Genomic DNA, 17157 nt, shown 5'->3' on the forward strand with positions numbered 1-17157 from the left:
GCCTTGATTTCCTGGGCTTAAGTGATCCTCCCACCTCAAGCACCCTAGTAGCTGGAACTACAGGTGTGCGTCACCACACTCAGCTAATTTTTTGTTTTTTGTTTTGTTTTGTTTTTAGAGATGGGGGTCTCAGCATGTTACCTAAGCTGGTCTCAAACTCCCGAACTCAAGTAGTCCACCTACCTGGACCTCCCAAAGTGCTGGCATTACAGGCGTCTGCCACTATGTCCAGCCCCAGTGTATTATTTTTGAGGTTCATACATATTCTTGTCTACATCAATGGTTTATCCCTTTTTATTGCTGAATAGTACCCGGTAGTACAAATACACCAGAACTTGTTAATCCACACTTCTGTTGATGGACATTTGGGTTGTTTCCAGTTTGTTTGTTTGTTTTACTATTATGAATACAGCTGCTGTAAACATTCTTGCCTAAGTCTTTGTAAACACCTATTTTCATTTATCTTGTATAAATAACTAGGAGTGGAATTCCTGGGTCATAGGATGGGTTTGCATTTAACTGTAGAAGAAACTGAAACACTTTTCTAAAGTGATTCTAAGGCCAGACTTGGTGGCTCACATCTGTAATCCCAGCACTTTGGGAGGCCAAGGCAGGCGGATCACTTGAGGTCAGAAGTTTGAGACCAGCCTGGCCAATATGGTGAAACCCTGTCTCTACTAAAAATACAAAAATTAGCCAGGCATGGTGGCACGCACCTGTAGTCCCAGCTACTTGGGAGTCTGAGGCATGAGAATTGCTTGAACCTGGGAGGCAGAGGCTGCAGTGAGCAAAGATCATGGCCACTGCATCCAAAAAAAAAAAAAAGAAAGACTTCTCTAGGAGTTACTCCATGATTTCTCAACCTATTAGTGAAGGTCTTTTGCCAACTTTGTTTAGTTTTGTCTTTCACTATGTCTTCTCCCCTCTTATTAAACTGTCAGCAACTTGAGCACAGAGACCATGTCTTAATACCAATTTATTAATATTTTCTCTTAGGACCTGTTACATAATAAGGCTTAATAGATGTCTGTCGGATGAGTGAATGAACAAAATTAAACACAGAAGTTAAGTGGAAAATTAGAATAATTTTCATAGCAGGTGATCCCTACTATATCCGATGAAGTCTTGCCTTGAACATGTGTAGCCCAGCCTTCAGCCTAGGAACTGCCCCTCCTACCCCACCCCCTCTGTGCTATTCACTGTATTCTGGTACCTCACCTCACAAATGCAAGCCTCTTCAGCAGCGCAGAACTCAAATCTGCCTTCCTGGTGGGACTGCCACTCTGCTTGGGCTCCATCTCTTTACACCATAGTAAGAAAGTGCCTCAGAACGAACGCCAGGATGTTCTTGGCACTCACCTCGTATGTTTCCTTTCTTTCAAAAATCAGTCTTTTTTTTTTTTTTTTTGAGATGAAGTTTCGCTCTTGTTGTCCAGGCTGGAGTGCGATGGTGTGATCTCGGCTCACTGCAACCTCTGCCTCCCAGGTTCAAGTGATTCTTCTGCCTCAGCCTCCCAAGTAGCTGGGATTACAAGTGTGCACCACCACGCCCGCCTAATTTTGTATTTTTAGCAGAGACAGGGTTTCACCATGTTGGTGAGGCTGTTCTTGAACTCTTGACCTCAAGTGATCCACATACCTCGGCCTCCCAAAGTGCTGAGATTACAGGTGTGAGCCACCGTACCCGGCCAAAAATCACAGTCTTGAGCAGCTTGCTGCTCAGTGCCTGAAAACACATATTCACTTGCCTCATATATTTTGTCCAGCTTTGTAGTTGTTTATGGCAGGAAGGGATTATCCAGTTTTAGTTATTCTGTCATGGCCTGAAGTGGAAGTGAGGATTCCATTTTGGATATGATGTTCAGTTTTTGGTATCTATGGAACATCCAGGTAGAAATGTCCAAAAGAGAATTGGATATTCACGTGTGGAGCTTGAAAGATGATTGGGGCTAGACATTTGGATTTTGTAGTCATGCATTTCCAGTGGTAGTTGAAGCCAAGGGAATGGATGTGATTGCTCAGCTACAAAGTGGATACAGAATGAGTAGAAGAACAATTTTCTCTTAAAAAGCCTGAGAGGCCAGGCGTCATGGCTCATGTCTGTAATCCCAGCACTTTGGGAGGCCAAGATGGGCAGATCACAAGGTTAGGAGTTCAACACCAGCCTAACCAACATGGTAAAACCCCGTCTTTACTAACAATACAAACAAATTAGCCGGGCATGGTGGTGCGCACCTGTAATCCCAGCAACAGCTACTCAGGAGGCTGAGGCAGGAGAATCACTTGAACCTGGGAGGCAGAGGTTGCAGTGAGCCGAGATCGCGCCACTGCACTCCGGCCTGGGTGATACAGTGAGACTCTATCTCCAAAAAAAAAAAAAAAAAAAAAAAGCCGGAGAATGTATAACTAAAGAAATAAATGAAGAACAGGAAACATCAGTGTCATAGAAGCTGCCATAAATAAACTGGTGTCCATCTTTGGGAGTGGCAGATGCCAACTTTTCTCTTAGTAAAGTCTCACTGGTGATCATTAGAGAAGAACCTACTCACCTGGGCTCCAGTATGAATCTGCAGAATTAAAGCCACACCTGTCTTGAGGAAGTTCAACATTTCTTCCAGACAATCATACATTTGTGCTCCTAGCCTTCTTGGGGCTTAGATAACTGACAAGTATGATTAGCATTTTCATAAAATTGAGAGGATACCCAAGGCCCTAGAGAGGTCAACAATTTGATGAAGGTCAGTTGTTTCTAGTCCTACTTTATTTATTTATTTGTTTATGAAATGGAGTCTCACTCTGTCACCCAGGCTGGAGTGTAGTGAGGCAATCTTGGCTCACTGCAACCTCTGCCTCCCAGGTCCAAACGATTCTCCTGCCTCAGCCTCCCAAGTAGCTGGGATTACAGGTGGCCACGACCACACCCGGCTAATTTTTGTTTTGTTTTGTTTTGTTTTGAGACAGAGTCCTGTTGTGTCGCCCAGGCTGGAGTGTAGTGGCACGATCTTGGCTCACTGCAACCTCCACCTCCTGGGTTCAGGCAATTCTCCTGTCTCAGCCTCCTGAGTTGCTGGGAGTATAGGCGCACGCCCCGAAGCCTGGCTAATTTTTTTGTATTTTTAGTAGAGGCAGGATTTCACTGTATTGGCCAGGCTGGTCTCGAACTCCTGACCTCAGGTGATCCACCTGCCTTGGTGTCCCAAAGTGCTGGGATTACAGGCACGAGCCACTGCACCCAGCCAAATTTTTGTATTTTTTAGTAGAGACGAGTTTTCACCACGTTGGCCAGGCTGGTCTGGAACTCCTGACCTCAGGTCATCCACCCACCTTGGCCTCCCAAAGTGCTGGGATTATAGGCGTGAGCCACCATGTCCACTCATAGTCCTACTTTCTAGTTGTCTAGGGACTTGGGTTTCAGACTTGGAAGTTGCTCTAGGTCATCTACTCGGTCCCCTTGTTTTTTAAGTGGGAAAATTGACACTCATAAATGAGAGACCTTGAACTAGGTATAAAAACAAGTAAATGAAGCCAGCTGACATCATCAGGGATATCTGATGGCATTCAAAGGGCAAGGGTAAAGCTGAGCTTTGAGAATAGACTGGAGCCATGACCTGCAGTGCTGTAGAAAACCGGACGCCCCTTGCTTCTGCCCTTTTCTCTGCTTTTTTCTGTGTCTCTAATTTATTCTTCTCTCAATGTAGATCAGCTTCTTTTGTCTTGTCTCCTCCTATGCCCCAGCCTGGGGAAAATGATCACCAGAGGCTATTCCTGAGTTTATAGCTTAGGAAAGAGGCCACTCATTCCCCACCATTCAGGAATGAGGCCAGCCTGATTCTAGAATTGCAACTCCTGTTCTCCTGGGAAAGGTCTCGATGGCCCCTTTAGAACCATCCAGAGTCCAATCAGTAGCAGTCAAGGGGTCGGGGATCCTTTGTTCTACACACACATCTGCTGGGAACCTTACCTCTATAATCATGTGATATAAATCACTGGTAGGGGAGAAGAAGATTTTCCAGAAAAAGCAATAGGTAGATGGCTGGGCAGCCAGCCCTAGGGGTTCAGAATAACCAATTAACTGCTCAGGATAACCAATGGCAGAGCCAGGACCAAAACCCACAGCATCTGACTCAGCAGTAGTCTTTCCTGGGGCTGCCCCACATGGGGAAACAGTAATTACTTGATCTGGGAATGAGCAGAGACAGACAGATGGACAGTCACTGCCTCAGTTCTTTCCTAATAGTATGAAGAGATAGAGGTCTCTTTCCTGAGAGTGTAGGGGATCCAGAGCTCTAGCAGCCTAACAGCCAAAGGTAAGTTCCCTCTTAGGAGTCCAGACTCTTCTAGTTGCAAGTCATAGAAACCCAAATCAAACCAGCTTGAGCAAAAGGGGGATTTAGTAGAAGGCCATTGGGATATCCTACAAAATTGAAGGAAGAACTGTAGATTCTAAGACATCTTTAAGAATCTGGAATCGGTACTATCAGGACACACACACACACACGTGCTTACCTTGTTTTCTTCCTCTTTTTAAAGTGTCATATTTCTGTTTGGCTTTTATACCACAAGGTTTCCTCCACATGGTGGTGAACCTGGCAGTTCTGGAGTCATATCCTTATAACATCTGACCATAGAGAAAAGAGAGTTTTCCTTGCTAATTCCTGGTAGAAAAATCTAGAGTAGGATTCACATCGAAAGGATGGGTCCTCTGACTGGCTAGGCCTTGTTTATTTGCTCACCCTTGGGCTCAGGAGATGGCAGGGTGTATTTTAAGAAAGGGACTGGAGGCTGGGTGCGGTGCCTCACACTTGTAATCCCAGCACTTTGGGAAGCCAAGCCGGGCAGATCACCTGAGGTTGGGAGTTTGAGACCAGCCTAACCAACATGGAGAAACCTGGTCTCTACTAAAAATACAAAATTAGCCAGGTGTGGTAGTGCATGCCTGTAACCCCAGCTACTTGGGAGGCTGAGGCAGGAGAATCGCTTGAATCTGGGAGGCGGAGGTTGTGGCGAGGTCGAGATCGTGCCACTTACACTCCAGCCTGGGCAACAAGAGTGAAACTCCATCTGAAAAAAAAAAATTTAAAGGGGGACTGGTAAGTAGGGCAGACAGAGATCTCTTTTGTTTTGTGTCTGTCTCCTAGGTGACCATGGAGGCTGGTGGCCTGCCCTTGGAGCTATGGCGCATGATCTTAGCCTACTTGCACCTTCCCGACCTGGGCCGCTGCAGCCTGGTATGCAGGGCCTGGTATGAACTGATCCTCAGTCTCGACAGCACCCGCTGGCGGCAGCTGTGTCTAGGTTGCACCGAGTGCCGCCATCCCAATTGGCCCAACCAGCCAGATGTGGAGCCTGAGTCTTGGAGAGAAGCCTTCAAGCAGCATTACCTTGCCTCCAAGACATGGACCAAGAATGCCTTGGACTTGGAGTCTTCCGTCTGCTTTTCTCTATTCCGCCGGAGGAGGGAACGACGTACCCTGAGTGTTGGGCCAGGCCATGAGTTTGACAGCCTGGGCAGTGCCTTGGCCATGGCCAGCCTGTATGACCGAATTGTGCTCTTCCCAGGTGTGTACGAAGAGCAAGGTGAAATCATCCTGAAGGTGCCCGTGGAGATTGTAGGGCAGGGGAAGTTGGGTGAAGTGGCCCTGCTGGCCAGCATTGATCAGCACTGCTCAACCACACGCCTGTGCAACCTTGTCTTCATGCCAGCCTGGTTCTCACCCATCATGTATAAGGTGGGTGTCCACATCAATAGACGGCCTTTCTAGTCCTGACCCCAGGGGCTTGGCCTCTTTTCTGGGTTTTTCATCCCTTTTTTGGTTGGAATTGAAAGTTAAGAGTTATTATTATACTCATACTCCTCTGAGTGCTGAACCAGTTGAGAAACAGGCACAGTGATCAGTAGAGCTCAGAATTCTGCTTTATTCCTGGTAAAGCTGTATTTAAAAATGGCTTGGGCTTGGAACCAAAATTCTTTTGCACCTCTTCCCTTTCCAACTGGACCAACTGGAGCCACCAGTGGAGCAGCTAGGCGGGAAAGCCGGGTTCTGGGAGCATGCCACTTGGTGACAGGAAGCAGAGAGCACATTAGCTGTTCATGGAGGCAGGCCTGAGCGAGAGCCACAGAGGAAAAAGGCTATACAGGACTAGTCACCTTCAGCACATGAACCCCACACCCTGTATGGGATCAAGGGAGGGCAGGCTTTTACCATGATTTGCTAATTCTCAAGGGCGATGGTGAGAAGGTCAGGAAATATTTGTCCAACACATTCCATCCGTGAACGCAGAGCCAGAAGATGGTTCAAAGTAAAGCAGGTATCCAGGTGTTGGTAGTTCCTGGCAGAACAGTCTATAGTTTATGCATTGCCTAGAAACTTGGATTATGTAGGCAGTCAATAAAAATTACATTGCTTTCCTGCCTGCTCATAAAAAATAAAAGATTTTTGGGCCGGGCGCGGTGGCTGAAGCCACCCAGCACTTTGGGAGGCCAAGACGGGCGGATCACGAGGTCAGGAGATCGAGACCATCCTGGCTAACACGGTGAAACCCCGTCTCTACTAAAAAATACAAAAAACTAGCCGGGCGAGGTGGCGGGTGCCTGTAGTCCCAGCTACTCGGGAGGCTGAGGCAGGAGAATGGCGTGAACCCGGGAGGCGGAGCTTGCAGTGAGCTGAGATCCGGCCACCGCACTCCAGCCTGGGCGACAGAGCAAGACTCCGTCTCAAAAAAAATAAAATAAAAGATTTTTGGCCGGGCGCAGTGGCTCACACCTGTAATCTCAGCACTTGGGAGGCGAAGGCAGGCGGATCACCTGAGGTCAGGAGTTCGAGACCAACATGGTGAAACTTTGTCTCTACTAAAAATACAAAATTAGCGGGGCATGGTGGCAGGCACCTGTAATCCCAGCTACTCAGGACACTGAGGCAGGAGAATCGCTTGAACCCGGGAGGCGGCGGTTACAGTGAGCTGAGATCCTGCCATCACACTCCAGCCTGGAGGACAAGAGTGAGACTTCGTCTCAAAAAAAAAACAGGGCCAGGCACGGTGGCTCAAGCCTGTAATCCCAACACTTTGGGAGGCCGAGATGGGCGGATCACGAGGTCAGGAGGTCGAGACCATCCTGGCTAACACAGTGAAACCCGTCTCTACTAAAAATACAAAAAAAAAATTAGCCTGGCGAGGTGGCAGGCACCTGTAGTCCCAGCTACTCTGGAGGTTGAGGCAGGAGAATGGCGTGAACCCGGGAGGCAGAGCTTGCAGTGAGCTGAGATCCGGCCACTGCACTCCAGCCTGGGCTACAGAGCAAGACTATGTGTGTATATATATATATATAAGATTTTTTTAGTATATTGTCATTATTACCAATAACAATTGTCTCTCATGTTTATAATGATCCTTATACCACTGGTCATTTATAACAGACATATGTCATATGCATGCCATATGCCTTATAGCCATTATCTCATGGGTTCCTCTCCACATGTCTATGAGATAGGTAATGTCATCTGATTTTATAGATGAGGAAACAGAGGCTCAGCAAGATTAAGTGTCATATCAAGGTCTCGGTAAGATCCAAAGCCTATTCATAATCTAGGTGACTTTCCATCTGTCACCTCATTGGACCCCCACAGCAAACATTTGTGTAAATGAAGTAGATGTGGTTTCCCTATTTTGCAAATGAGGGCTACTGAAGGTCAGAGATGGTAAGTAACTTTCTCAAGTGGGTAATTAGGGAAGTTAGATCCCAAGTTCAGGCCTTCTTTTTTTTTTTTTTTTTTTTTTTTTTTTTTGTGAGACGGAGTCTGGCTCTGTCGCCCAGGCTGGAGTGCGGTGGCCGGATCTCAGCTCACTGCAAGCTCCACCTCCCAGGTTTACGCCATTCTCCTGCCTCTGCCTCCCAAGTAGCTGGGACTACAGGCGCCCGCCTCGTCGCCCGGCTAGTTTTTTGTATTCTTTAGTAGAGACGGGGTTTCACCGTATTAGCCAGAATGGTCTCGATCTCCTGACCTTGTGATCCGCCCATCTCGGCCTCCCAAAGTGTTGGGATTACAAGCTTGAGCCACCGCGCCAGGCAAGCCTTCTTATCTAAATGCTTATAAAATTACATCATGCTATGTTACCTAAAAGCTTAAAAGCCTGCGTTAGCCCTAGAGTATTTCAGAAGAACTGATGAACTTCCCTGGTGCTGCTCTGCAGGCCCAGGAGAATTTGTTTCTAGAAAGAAACAATGTTCCAGACCCTTCACATTTTGTAATACATTTATTCTTAGAGTAATATTTTGATTTCAGCCTCTACTTCTCCCTCAGAAGTACAACCATAGATCCTTAAGGGATGAGGCCTGGCATTAGACTTGTTCGTAGCCTGCCCTCTGGCTTAGTGCTTAGCATATATAACATACGTTAGTTAGTATTCAGTCCATGATTGTTTTTCAGCTAAAGGAGGCACGGGGGCCTGGGATGGTCTTGCCTGAAAAATGCAAAGGCCAAGGCGATTTCACAGCAGTTTTCAGTGACTTCCAAGGAGAACCTTAGCAGTGGCTCTGCATCTCCAGAGAGCTGGCTTTTATCTTTAGAGAGAAAATGGATTTAAATAGCAAGGAAAAATTAGGTTAGCCATAAGGAAGAACTTAGAGAAGTTAAGGGGGCTTAAATTCTGGGACAATCTATCAAAGGTCACTGCTAGAGAATTTTAAAAATTGTTCGGCCGGGCGCGGTGGCTCAAACCTGTAATCCCAGCACTTTGGGAGGCCGAGACGGGCGGATCACGAGGTCAGGAGATCGAGACCATCCTGGCTAACATGGTGAAACCCTGTCTCTACTAAAAATACAAAAAACTAGCCGGGCGAAGTGGCGGGCGCCTGTAGTCCCAGCTACTCCGGAGGCTGAGGCAGGAGAATGGCGTAAACCCGGGAGGCGGAGCTTGCAGTGAGCTGAGATCCGGCCACTGCACTCCAGCCCGGGCGACAGAGCAAGACTCCGTCTCAAAAAATAAAAAAAAATAAAAAATAAAAAAAAAAAATTGTTCAAAAAACGTCTGGATTATTAAATAGAACCATGAGATAGTCCCTCATTTGATGGTTCAAATACATCTGATGAAATACGTATGAAATCCAGAAACAGTTCTTTTTCAGGAATAGAGAGTGAATGGGCCTCACCAAGACTGCTTCTCAGTCCGGCCCAGAGAGCCGAGGGGCCCAAATGAATTAGGTAGGAGAGTTTGGCACTGCCCCATCTCCACCCCAGACTCTTGAGGACACTCTGCTCCTTGTGTCCCTGACCTCAGATGATAATAACTGGCTTTGAGTGCCAAGTTTGTGCCTAGCATAGTGCTTTGTGAACTAGTGAGCCCCATGCTGCAGACAAGGAAACTGAGGCTTAAAGAGGTGAAGTCATTTGTCCAAGATAACACTTGCAGTCAACCCCCAGAGCCCGTGCTTTTTTTTTTTTTTTTTTTTTTGACACTGAGTCTCACTCTGTCGCCCAGGCTGGAGTGCACTGGCACGATCTCGACTCACTGCAACCTCTGCCTCCCAGGCTCAAGCTATTCTCATGCCTCAGCCTTCCAAGTAGCTAGGACTATAGGCGTACGCCACCACGCCCAGCTAATTTTTGTATTTTTAGTGGAGATGAGGTTTCACCATGTTGACAGGCTGGTCTCAAACTCCTGACCTCAAGTGATCTGCCCATCTTGGCCTTCCAACGTGCTGGAACTACAGGCATGAGCCACCACACGTGGCAGAGCTCATGCTTTAAACTACTGTTCAATGCTTCCTGGCGATGGCAGTATACTTTGTCCCCTCTCTTTAGAGACATATTTTGCTGTGCACCACATGCATCAGTTGCCATACGGAACTCTTTGCCAGCACATGTGGCCAGGCCTCTCTCACTGCCTGTCCCAGCCCTGGCGCATGGCTTGAGACTTGAGGTTTTAGGAGGAGTCATGATACAGTGTGAACTTCTCTGCCATCATCTACTTGTCTCCCTTCCTTTGAGATTAGAAGGATGGAGGTGCAGGCAGCTCCCGTTTCCCTCCCTCTCTGATGCAGAGCAGCTCCCCAGTTCCTTTTGGGAACAGCTGACGTCCAGACCCCAGTGGGGAGAGGAAGATGATCACCAGAACAAATGGCCTTTCCATGTTCTACCGTCCTTAAAGGGCAGCTAGAGTCCAAAACAAATCTCATCCCTCTTACAGCCATTTTCTTCTTTTCATTCCCCAGACAACATCAGGTCATGTCCAGTTTGACAACTGCAACTTTGAAAATGGGCACATCCAGGTCCACGGTCCGGGTACTTGCCAAGTGAAGTTCTGTACCTTCAAAAACACTCATATCTTCCTGCACAACGTGCCCCTGTGTGTCCTGGAAAACTGTGAATTTGTGGGCAGCGAAAACAACTCTGTGACTGTTGAGGGTCACCCATCTGCAGATAAGAACTGGGCCTACAAGTATCTACTAGGGCTTATCAAGTCCTCGCCCACTTTTCTCCCCACAGAGGACTCTGATTTTTTAATGTCCCTGGACCTAGAGAGCCGGGACCAGGCCTGGAGCCCGAAGACCTGTGACATTGTTATCGAGGGCAGCCAGAGCCCTACCAGCCCAGCCTCTAGCTCCCCAAAGCCAGGCTCCAAGGCTGGCTCACAGGAGGCAGAAGTGGGTAGTGATGGTGAAAGGGTGGCCCAGACTCCAGACAGCAGTGATGGAGGCCTGAGTCCCAGCGGTGAGGATGAAGATGAGGACCAGCTGATGTACAGACTATCCTATCAAGTGCAGGGCCCACGCCCTGTATTGGGGGGCTCATTTCTGGGCCCACCTCTACCAGGAGCATCCATTCAGCTGCCCAGCTGCCTAGTACTGAACTCACTGCAGCAGGAGCTGCAGAAGGACAAGGAGGCCATGGCGCTGGCCAACTCTGTGCAGGGCTGCCTCATCCGCAAGTGCCTCTTCCGGGATGGGAAGGGAGGCGTCTTCGTCTGCTCCCACGGCAGAGCCAAGATGGAAGGAAACATCTTCCGGAACCTGACTTACGCAGTGCGGTGTATACATAATAGCAAGGTGCTGTCATGACTTTAGATTGGTCAGGGGGCTCCTGTGGCTATATGTAGGAAGGGTTTGATGGGGCTATTTTGCATTTTAAAAATAATTTTCTTTAAACTTATTCACACACACTTGACGTCATGTCCATCATCTGATTTGGAAAGGGCAGAAACAATTTTTCTCATTTCACAGAAAGAGAAGCCCAGAGAGAAAACGTGGTTCACTCAGGGTCACATAGCAAGTTAGGCAGAATTGAGACTAGAAATGTGGGTCTCCTGCCTGTTTTCACTAAGTCACGCAGCTCACCCATGTCGGAGTAGGAGAAACAAAGTCTCTGGCCTGAATAAGAGAAAATTCAGGGAGATGTGATTACTGCCTTCACTCCAAACTGGAGTAGGGTTGTTGAGAAGGCTTCCCAGCAGAGGAAATGTGTGTGCTGGGTACAGTGAGTAGAAGGTCCAGAGAAAATTGGACACATGTGATGAGAAGGGGTGGAGAGTGAGGGTGTCCCAGCAGCAGGAACATCCTGTGCCAGGGCCTGGGTGTGAGGTTGAATTCAACCATGCAGTGGGGGTAGGTTGAAGGATGAAGCTGGGGGTGAGTAAAAACTACTTTACCCAGGCCTGGAATCCCCCGTAAGACATTTGGACCTTATGCTAAGAACAGTCCTTCTAGCCACTGCTGCAATCAGCACCTTATATGTGCTGGGACTTAGGGCACCACAGGACAATCTGCAAATCCTGTAAATGGCTGATGACAGGAAGGCCTTCCGAAGGGAAAGACAGCCCATGCAGAAGAAAGCATGGCATAGCACCTAGGTTCGAGTCTCACCTCTCCACTAACTCACTGTAAACATGACCTTCACTTCTGTAAAATGGAAATAAGCATCCCTATTTTTCTCCTCTCACTGGCTGTTGGAGGTCCCATGCCGGAAGTACTCAAACTAAAGAACATTGTACAAAGGTCACTCATGAGTGTTGCAGGCTTCTAAAATGGTTCATAGCAATCGCATTTTAATTTATTTAAATTTAATTGTGTTTTCCTCAGCCCACTTCCAAAGAGGATTTCAGGTGATGTTACTTTGAAAGCATAATGCTGTACACAGAATAAAAGAAAATGGCCAAATAAAAAGGGAAAGGTGATAGCTTTGCTGTCGTGAGCACCATGTTGAAAGGATCTGGTTGAAGCCCTCAAGGAAGGCATTCTTCCTTGCATAGTTATTGAGAATATGGCTTTGTAGTTAAATTCTGGCTCTGTCCCTTAAGTCCTGTGGACTAATGTTACTACCTTTCTCCGGGACGCTTTGAGGATTAGCTAAGGTCACAAATATGAAGTGCTTAGCAGTGTGCCTGTTATATAGCAAGTGCTTGATAAATGTTTTAATTGACTTATTTTTTTAAGATTACTGCAGTCCAGTTTGAGAGACCCTATGATAGAGGTAAAACATGGGTGGCATAAAAGCCCAGAAAAGTGGGTACCTGACCCAGCCTCGAGGAACCACAGATGGTTTCTTGGAGGAATGGTGCCTGGACTGAGCTGCCCGAAAGAAGAATAAGAGTTGGCAGGGGCCGGGCGCGGTGGCTCACGCCTGTAATCCCAGCACTTTGGGAGGCCAAGACGGCCAGATCATGAGGTCAGGAGATCAAGACCATCCCGCCTAACACTGTGAAACCCCGTCTCTACTACAAATGCAAAAAAATTAGCCGGGCATCGTGGCGGGCGCCTGTAGTCCCAGCTCCTCGAGAGGCTGAGGCAGGAGAATGGCATGAACCCGGGAGGCGGAGCTTGCAGTGAGCCAAGATCGTGCCACTGCACTCCAGCCTGGGCGGCAGAACAAGACTCTGTCTCAAAAAAAAAAAAGAGTTGGCAGGGTGAAGATGCTAGGCAAAGGAGGTGTGTGTGAAGGCCCAGAAGTGAGGGGAGACGCACCCTTTCACCCTTTCAAGCAAGGCCTTGATCCTTGCTCCTCCGCAGAAGGCTGTCACCTCTCTCTGTCCTCTAGAACATCCCAGGAGGGTAAAGGCTGCAGGAGGAGCCTGATTGCTTGAGGCTCCAAGAAGAAAGGTGTCGGCCGGGTGCCGTGGCTCAAGTCTGTAATCCTAGCACTTTGGGAGGCCGGGGCGGGCGGATTGCCTGAGCTCAGGAGTTCGAGACCACCCTGGGCAACACGGTGAAACCCCATCTCTACTAAAATACAAAAACAAAAAAACCAAATAGCCGGACATGGCAGTGGGCACCTGTAGTCCCAGCTACTCCGGAGGCTGAGGCAGGAGAATTGCTTGACCCTGGGAGGTGGAGGTTGCAGTGAAAGCCAAGATTGCGCCACTGCACTCCAGCCTGGGTGACAAAGCAAGACTCCATCTCCAAAAAAATAAAATAAAAAAGAAAAGAAAAGTCTCACTGACTGTGATTTTCTTCTTTATGTGTCATAAATTTTAGTTAGAAGTCAGATAGCTCATGTAGGACAGTGGCGACTGAGGTCAGTAATACTTTGTTTGGAAATGGGCACACCTCTTCTTTTGCCTGGCTTTTAGGGGGTCTATCTAGTTAGGAGCTGAGCCCGTTTGAATTATGGTGATAATAGTATTATCCTCGGCTTCCCGTAGGCTTCAGCTCTCTCCAGCATTACCTCGTGCTACTTTTCTCCGCTTCAGGTCGTCCTTTGCAGCCGCTCCTCAGAGGTGATCTCTCGCTGCTCTCGCCCTCCCCCAGCAGTAGACTGCCATTATTTATCACCCTGCATGATGGCAGGGTTTCTCTCTTGTCCTGGGTCATCCTTAGTCTAGGTAGGTGCTGTGACTGTGGTCTTGAGAGCAGGACTTTTTCAGTGACCCTGGCTCCACCCCAGCACTAGGGGTCCTCTGATGATCTGGGCCTAAGTCGCTTTCCTCCCGACACCCCCAGAGATAGAGTTTTTCCCCCTGTTTCTCGATGCGAAAGGTTTGTTCTGTAAGAAAATTAGGGGGAAAGAACACATGAGGGGCTTAATGCCTCTCTCACTTTTGTCCCCAGCCTGCATCAGGAGGGTGCTTTCTCCAGTCTGTCATCTGCCCCCAGTTTTCTCCATGAGCACCTAGTGAAGGCCAGAGAGAAGTGAACAGGTGCAGCTACTCCGAGAGTTTCTGCACTCACACTAGTTCACAGCTGACCTTTAACAGTGCATTGAAAATGTTAGCTGAGTTCTCACTGGCTTGTGTGACACATGCAGCCCTGCATTCAGCAGGGAAGTGCTCAGGCCTCATCTCCTTGGAGGCGCCTGTCTTTTTGCAGCATTCAGGCTAGCTAGTTGTCCAGCAGCCTCAGCTCTGATGGGTTCCAAAAAGGCTATGTTTGTGTATATCATCATCTTTCTACTTTCTCCATCCTAAGCAGAAGCTGAAATCTTACAATTTATACTCTTGTTCTACTTTAGTCTTCACAGAATTTTATCTTAATGCAATATATTATTAGTAGTACACAATTTATAATAATATATTTTATTACTAATCTATAATTATTTAAGACAATATAGATGTATTCCAGATTTTTTATATATTATCATGCTTTGGTATCCGTGGGGGCTTGGTTCCAGGATACTAAAATCCACAGATGCTCAAATCCCTTATATAAAATGGTGTAGTATTTGCACATAACCTGCACACATCCTCCCACACTTCAGTCATCTCTAGATTACTTTAATACCCAATACGACGCAAATACTATGTAAATAGATCTTCTACTGAGTTTTTTTTTGTTGTTTGTTGGTGGGTTGGGTTTTATTTTGTTTTTTGTTTTTTGTTTTATTATTGAGACGGAGTCTCCACTGTGTAGAGTGCAGTGGTGCGATCTCAGATCACTGCAACCTCCGCCTCCTGGGTTCAAGCGATTCTCCTGCCCCAGCCTCCCAAGTAGCTGGAACTACAGGCATGAGCCACCATGCCCAGCTAATTTTTTGTATTTTCAGCAGAGATGGGGTTTTACCACGTTGGCCAGGCTGGTCTCAAACTCCTGACCTCAGGTGATCCGCCCGCCTCAGCCTCCCAAAGTGCTGGGATTACAGGCATGAGCCACTGCATCCGGCCTATACTTTTTTTTTTTTTTAATTCAGTTTTATTTTATTTTTGAGAAGGGTCTCACGCTGTCGCCCAGACTGGAATACAGCGGCACAATCTCAGCTCACTGCAACCTCTGCCTCCCTGATTCAAGTGATTCTCCTGCCTTAGCCTCCTGAGTAGCTGGGACTAACAGGCGTCTGCCACCACGCCTGGCTAATTTTTGTATTTTTAGTAGAAACGAGGTTTCACTATGTTGGCCAGGCTGGTCTCAAACTCCTGACCTCAAGTGATCCGCTCACCTCAGCCTCCCAAAGTGCTGAGATTACAGACGTGAGCCATCACACCTGGCCTGTTTTTTAATAATTTTTTTTATTATTTTTAATAATGTATATTCAATCCGCAGTTGGTTGAATCCATGGATGTGGAACCCACAGATATTGGGAGCCAACTGTGCTTATTAAATATAAAAAGAAAATGTCATTGGAAATATATCCCTTTATTAGCAGGTTGCTGGGTTATGGTACCTTGTTTGAAGGAGGCTTTGTTATACCAATATTTCTAATCATCCCTTGCTTTGGAGTCTCAGTAGTTTTCCACCCCAGGGTGACACACCATGAAAGATTTAGGATGTGGAAGAACAGGTCTTTGTTTTATAAAGTGGAAGGGAAGGTGGGAACGGAGAACCTGTGTGGTACCTTACTGTCCATGCCATTTCAGACAAGTGGATTTTAGTGGCGGTGCACTGGAAGTGGTGGACCTGGAACTTTATTTCATTAAAAGTAGTTGCACCCTTGACCCCTGGGGAAATCTTCACGCAACTTTAGTGCATGTAGAGTTTGAAGACCACTCAATCCCATCTTCCCCTAAGCGTCCTTTCTATCCCATCATCCAGCTGTGCTGCTTGCAGGTTCTGAATACGGAGCACAGGGCCGTGCTTTGGTCCAGGTTTTAGTTAAAGGACCAGTGTGGGCCAGGTGTGGTGGCTCATGCCTGTAATGCCAGCAGTTTGGGAGGCCACGGTGGGAGGATCGCTTGAGCCCAAGAGTTCCAGACCAGTCTGGGCAACATAGTGAGATTCCATCTCTACAAAAAATAGAAAAATTAAAAACAAAATTACTACAGCCCACATCCATAGTAAAAATAAAAATAAACAAAAATTCAAAAATTAGCCTGTAGTCCCAGCTATTTGGGAGGCTGAGGTGGGGAGGATCACTTGAGCCTGGGAAGTGGAGGTTGCAGTGAGCCAAGATTGTGCCACTGCACTCTAGCCTGGGCAACAGAGCAAGACCCTGTCTCAAAAAAAAAAAAAAAAAAAACAACAAAAATAAAACCAATGTGAGACTGTTAAGGAGTCTGCAGGGCAAAGCCAGGCAGGGCCTGGAGATGGCTGTGTCCTGGGAGCACACAGCGGGAGCATGGCTGTGTCAGCATTGAGGCGTTTCTCTCGCCTGTGGGGTAAACTGCATGGATCAGGTGGTGAGGAAAAGACTCAGGTGTTCCTCCAGTGGTTTCTAAGAAAATATTTGTAGGCTGGGCGTGGTGGCTCAAGCCTGTAATCCCAGCACTTTGGGAGGCCGAGACGGGTGGATCACGAGGTGAGGAGATCGAGACCATCCTGGCTAACACGGTGAAACCCCGTCTCTACTAAAAATACAAAAAACTAGCCGGGTGAGGTGGCGGCGCTTGTAGTCCCAGCTACTCGGGAGGCTGAGGCAGGAGAATGGCGTGAACCCGGGAGGCGGAGCTTGCAGTGAGCTGAGATCCGGCCACTGCACTCCAGCCTGGGTGACAGAGCGAGACTCCGTCTCAAAAAAAAAAAAAAAAAATATTTGTAACAGGAAAATAAATGGCTTTCTCTTTTCTGCTTAGATCATCATGCTCAGGAACGACATTTACCGCTGCCGAGCGTCAGGCATCTTTCTTCGCTTGGAGGGCGGTGGCTTGATTGCCGGCAACAACATTTACCACAATGCAGAGGCTGGTGTAGACATCCGGAAAAAGTCCAACCCACTCATACTGGTACTTTGTGTTTGTTCCCTATTCAGGGTGACTCTTGGTTTTCAGAAACCTTTTGTGAGGATATTTAAATACACATGG

At 47.5% G+C, this 17157-nt stretch overlaps 1 protein-coding gene across 1 annotated transcript in view; it reads left to right on the forward strand.

The window, feature by feature from the left end:
- Window positions 1-17157, forward strand: part of FBXO10 (F-box protein 10) — a 69029-nt gene that overhangs the window by 29930 nt on the left and 21942 nt on the right. Inside the window, exons 2-4 of the mRNA XM_010369983.2 lie at window positions 5139-5729; window positions 10211-11044; window positions 16930-17079. Of these exons, the coding sequence (XP_010368285.2) occupies window positions 5139-5729; window positions 10211-11044; window positions 16930-17079 (1575 nt within the window). The remainder of the gene's footprint in view (window positions 1-5138; window positions 5730-10210; window positions 11045-16929; window positions 17080-17157) is intronic.

The sequence above is a fragment of the Rhinopithecus roxellana genome, chromosome 16 (genome assembly GCF_007565055.1).
Source record: "Rhinopithecus roxellana isolate Shanxi Qingling chromosome 16, ASM756505v1, whole genome shotgun sequence".
NCBI lineage: Eukaryota > Metazoa > Chordata > Mammalia > Primates > Cercopithecidae > Rhinopithecus > Rhinopithecus roxellana.